The sequence below is a fragment of the Pinus tabuliformis genome, chromosome 1_2 (assembly GCF_031772625.1).
Source record: "Pinus tabuliformis cultivar Carrire ecotype Pingquan chromosome 1_2, CPIR1, whole genome shotgun sequence".
Taxonomy (NCBI): Eukaryota; Viridiplantae; Streptophyta; class Pinopsida; order Pinales; family Pinaceae; genus Pinus; species Pinus tabuliformis.
Window position 1 is genome coordinate 1,003,086,227 of NC_142298.1, and position 5,542 is coordinate 1,003,091,768.

At 38.1% G+C, this 5,542-nt stretch overlaps 1 protein-coding gene across 1 annotated transcript; it reads right to left on the minus strand.

Annotated features, from left to right (window-relative positions):
* Nucleotides 1-228: 228 nt before the first annotated feature.
* LOC149209477 (uncharacterized) lies at nucleotides 229-801 on the minus strand. Its single transcript, XM_089398639.1, has one exon. It carries the CDS (start codon nucleotides 799-801, stop codon nucleotides 229-231), a length of 573 nt encoding a protein of 190 aa, XP_089254765.1.
* Between the last annotated feature and the right edge of the window lie 4,741 nt (nucleotides 802-5,542).

Consider the following 5,542-nt stretch of genomic DNA (forward strand, 5'->3'; position numbering starts at 1 on the left):
TCGGCCTGAAAAGCCATAACCAAAAAAAGAGCTGAAGTCCACAGTGTCTCCTGGGTCTCCTTTCATGAGGAAAACAACCCAGAAAAAACCCATACAGTAAACAGTTCACAATCCGCTCTATCAATCCAGAGCATAACAGTATATAAAAGGAAAAAACACATTTGACATATGCCACCGATATCTTATGAAACACAGATAATCTAGTGCATATAAGTGGAAAACAAAACATTATATATTTGGAGGGAGATCCGACACACGGATCTGATCCTGAAACTGTTCTGTTACTCTCCAAGTGCCCACAGCTTGCTGCAGACCTTCTTTAGAAAGCCGATCTGCCTCCTCGTTGCAATCCCTGTAGATGTGGTCAATAGAAAAAACATTAAACTGCTGTTTTAAGGTTTGTATTTCTTCTATTAAAGGCATCAACATGTAGTGCTGGCATCTATATTTCCCATTAACCCAGTTAACAACATTCATCGAATCTCCATAAATCTGAACTGTAAGAATATTTTTGTGGATGAGCCAACAAAGGAGCAGCTTTAAGGCAGTGAGTTCAGCAAAGTTATTTGTTCCCATCCCGATTCCCACAGAGGCCTTTAGTGAGTGAGAATCACTAAGATGTATGCACAACCCAGCACCCGTGGAATTGTTTTGGGCTGCCCCGTCAAAGAAAGCCCACGGTATCCCATCTCTAATGCGAAGCTCCTTCCGCCGATCAATTTTTGCAGGATCCTCCTTTACAGGAATGCTATCAAGAATGGCATTGCTTTGAATGGCAATAGCAGCCACAGGGGTCGACATTTCTCTAAAAATACTACGATTCCTTGCAATCCAAATACCCCAGCAAATGATGGGAGGCAAATTCCTCAGGTTCCTCTCTTGAAAATGGTTCAAATCAAAGGTTTTATTCTAGGGAAAAATCCCTAAATTAACATAACTTCTACCGTCAAATATTCTACCTAGTGAACGGCCCAAATTGACTACAAAATTACAATATTTTACAAGGAAATTTTTTTTTTAATTTTTCACTTCGGGGGCACTGCCCTTGAACCCCCACCAAGGAAGGACTAGGTGGTTTCCCCCCCCAGTCAAGGACTGTGATCCAACCAAGGCTGAAACAAAAAACATTTGAAAAATCAATAATATAATCAAGCTCCATACCCAACAATTACCCACTTGGAGAATGATTTGCTTCACTTGTTGGACAATGCCTCCACTTGGACCTTGTTGTTTCTCATCTTCACCATCATACCTAAAGACCAATTGAAAATTAGCAAAAAATCAATTTCTCCCTCATTACCACCTTTTTCAACATATCTATAGAATTAAGGCTAGTGTGTATCTTTTCCAACTTCAATTATCCATCTTCCAAACATGATTGTATGAAATGGTACCTGAGTTATATATTTTTTGTCTTGGAATGAAAATTTGTGTTCTTTTCAAAATGAATGGTAATTTGGTTGTCATTGTATAATCTACCAATATCATGCTTCTTCCCCAATTAATCCATACGTTGGATAGTTGGCAATTTCTAGATGGTTGGTGGCACTCACCATGTTTCCATTGATGGAAATTGGACTAGCACTAAGGATGGTGGAAGTAAATGCTTCCATTAGTGTGCATGTTGTGTTTACATGAGAGGGAATCCCATGGTTGTTGCAATCTCTTGTAAATAATCATCATAGTAGCAGGCCTATCGGAGAAGCCATAATATTATGACTATGATGGGTGGGAATCCCATACTGTGGAGGATATTCTACCTCAGAAGATTAGTTCAGAAGCTCTTATAAATGGCATGCTTAGATAGTTCTTGGAAAGATATTTCCAATGGTATACTGAAGTTTCCAAATGGCCTTCTAGATCGAGAGATATTTTCGGTCAAAGTTTGTAAATCAAAAGGTCAACATACATGGTTCTGTGGCTCAAGGTTCCACATAGACTTTATGTTTTGTGTGAAATATCTTTGTTAAAGAAAATTTTGAATTCAGCCATTTTTGGAGTAGGGTCAGGTTCCGCAGCAAATTTACAAAGTTGGAGGTTGAGTCATGCCTCAGATTTTGGCAAGAGAATAAAGCCCCCACCCTCAACCCCCAACCTATGTGGGACCAGTCCTAAGTCGAGAGATGGGTCTAGTAGGGCCAGTCAAAGGTCGAGTAGTGTAGTAAGGTTTAGGCTGAAGAATGAAGTCCTAACCCCTAACCTATGTGGGACCCAATATAGGCAATCAAGTGGAAGAATTTCATTGGCTCATGGTGATGTGTTGGCAGCAATGTGGCAGATGACATTAGCATGATATGGCAGTATGAAGGACATGTGGTAGGCATATTCAGCATTCTTGGGTAGCCTAATGGGAAAAATATTGGTGACATGTGTCACAATATAGAAGGTGTCATGTGGCCTAGATGATGTCAGCATGACATAAGATGATGATGTGGTAGAATCTCGAAGTTTGCACCAAGGGGTTGTTTTGTGAAGTTTTTCTCATGTATTTGGTTTTCAACGTTGAGTGAATAGAATAGGCCAAAACAGTGAAAAAGGACCCAAGTCGGACCTTCAAGCAAATTGAACCTCTGAGCTAATCGGGCCTACGGGCAAGTTGAGGGTCGAGGCTAATACAAGCGCACACGCAAGAAGATCGAGCTGACTCCAGACCTTCCAACCAACATTGAAAGGTGTGCCCGGAAATTAGTTTCGCATGGTATTCTTATGTTATTGGTGACTTCATTAATTGTGGAAAAGGATCAGAGTTGGTGTCATAATTAATGGAAACTGAGAGCATAGAGAAAAGGTAGCAAGGACCTTCGCTTGCAGAGCAAATTTAATGGCCCTGGTTCAAATGAAAACTAGCTTTCCTCAACATTTCTTGCACACCATGAAGAATAAAATGAAAAAGATGATTGGGCACAGAAGATCTTGGCTTGAAGTAAGAAATTTATGCCTAAGGTATGGGTTTTTCATTGGGATCAGTTTACAAGCATGGAATGCCTCTCTCAAGTGCTCGATTCTACTAAGAATTAACTCCCAACATAGGGAATCACCTAGAATTCCATCCTCTTCATTAAGTCATATGTTATGACTGAGAATACAAGTCACAGTAACATGAAATATCCTAGTTGTAGGGTTCAATTTGACTGAGAATTTATTCTCAGTATGGGAGACACTCAAGTGGCCATACTTCGCAATAATTGTAATGGAGTGGTAGTTGTTTAGTGAAGAAAATGCTCAGGAGCCCATTCTCAGTGCTTAATGTAGCTGCAACGGTCTTGTACTTTGATGGAACAGTGGGATGTAGAGTTGTTACACATTAAAATTCACACCTTTCTGAAATTTATAAGGTGTAATTGTAAAAATAATTAAATCCTTCAAATTTAAGGAGATTGATGTATATGGTGTCACATTTGCAAATCTAAGCAGTCGATTCACTCCCTTATGAAACTAGCGATAGAAATGGCCCATCGAATTGATTCATGCCTGAGATTTAGCTTTATCATAAAACCCGATGAGCATAAGATCTGGTTAACTCTCCTTTTCCTTGACCATTAGATGCACAGTTTCCTTTTGGATCTTCTTCATCGCACCCAAACAGGCATGGAAGTTAGAGGCAGACTTTTCAACCATTACATCATGATTGTCAACACTGACTTGATTTGACGATCCTCAATTCACATTGGATTGGAACATGTGCGATAGATAACATTTTTTGCTGACCTGATATCATCCCAATTGTCCTCTTCTGAATATCATCAGTTGTCAAGTTCCTACCTATTTGGAGTTTAATCACGTGCCTATACCTGATGGGCAGGACCCATATTTTTGGTCGAAAATTCTGCCAGTCACCGCTCAACATCTGTTCAATTGCATTACTTATCCTCATAACCCCCATTTAACCTTAATACCTCCAACCTTTTGTGATTCATTTTCTTTTCCTTTGCTTTTGCATGTCACTCTTGGAGCTCATCAATTGCGGAATCTAACCTCTAATCAAGTGCAGCATGCACAATTCATTTCCATTAAACCGGTAAGCTACTTTCACTTGTTTTTCTTTCATCGGGTTGGACATTTATTTTCAAAAATTCATAATCTCTAAGTCGTCAGTTAAGGAAGCTCTGTTAAATGAGCTAATCGAGGTTCAAGATACTAAAGTATGTCTTACAGACGTTCTCACTCTTGAAAGGAGATTAACTCCTTCCACCAGTGTATTAGATGATGATATATTCCTATTGAAGTTAGGATTCTTAGACGCCAGCCTTCCCCCAATTCATTTCGACCTCGAATCCATTTTGTTTCTCACTGGATATTATGAGCTTGAACAATAAGTCTTATTCTTTCAGTCTAGTCATAAAGTTTTCCTGAAATCAGATGAAGAAATATTTTCCAAGATGTTTCCCAAGGAATTGATATAATCAATTTGGGGTTAGACCAAGAATTTATTACTTGGGAAGAAGACGATAAATTGGAATTTATGAAAACCTTGTTCAAAATTCCTGATCCAAAGCTAAAGTTTCAATTTCCCATACCAACACAATCGCTAAAACCCTTTTTTCAAACATTGAATTCTCTTTTTTCCATTATCTTTAGGTTAGCAGACAATAATAAAATGGACGAGTCATCTTTTATCCATACGACACGACACTCTTCAACCAGACTGCCAGATGATTAATTTTCCTAAATATCTAACTCGAGCCCTTATAGTCAACCTATCTATTGTTGTCCCATTTAGCTCTTGCTGCCACTGTACATACTTAATGCATCTAGTCCTCTTCAATTACCCCTCTTATTGTTTATCTACCAAGCTCCTTATGAGTGTTACGGATGTCGACAATAAAGAGAAGGAAGTTTACAGATGGACTGATCTGATTTAGCCTCAAAGTATTCCTAATTCATACTCTCAATATATGGATTTCTTTGAATATCCCTTAAAAATCAAATTAACAAAAGCAGAGGTAGATAGAATTTCAGAAGAGAAGAAAAGAACATTAAGACTTGCTGAATAGAAAAGTATAGGGAGTTTCTTTTTATACCCTAACTTTACTGTGATTCGTTTATATGGTTTTGAAAAGCATCCCTTTCAGCTACCAAAGTATGTTTCACCCTTATTGTTTTCTTATGAATTTCTTAGGCAAAATATATTTATGAATTAAATTTATTTTATCTCTAAGAAAAAGGGAGCATTATTTAGTTATCCATATGTTATTTCACCCCTAATTGCTAAAAATAAGAATGTTATAGATGCCTTGGAAAGGGAAATGTTGTCTTTTATACTTTTGCAGGAAAATATCTGGCATTATGATCTTTTGGGAATCATCTCAGGATAAAAGAAGTAGGCAGGGTTATTAGCCTATATTCATGAGAACAAGCCTGAAATGGAAAAGGTGGAGAATGTTTTATTACATGTCGATGATATCGTATGGGAAGTATCATTTGTACCAATAGAAGACGAAGGAACAGCTCACATTGTTCCAATTTATATTGAAATACAGATGCAGGAGATAACCATGGAACTAGCAACCCATGTCTCTCTAGCCACTGCAACAAAATAAAT

Coding starts and splice junctions, on each gene's coding strand:
- LOC149209477 (XM_089398639.1), bottom strand. CDS start 801: ATGTCGACCCCTGTGGCTGCTATTGCCATTCAAAGCAATGCCATTCTT.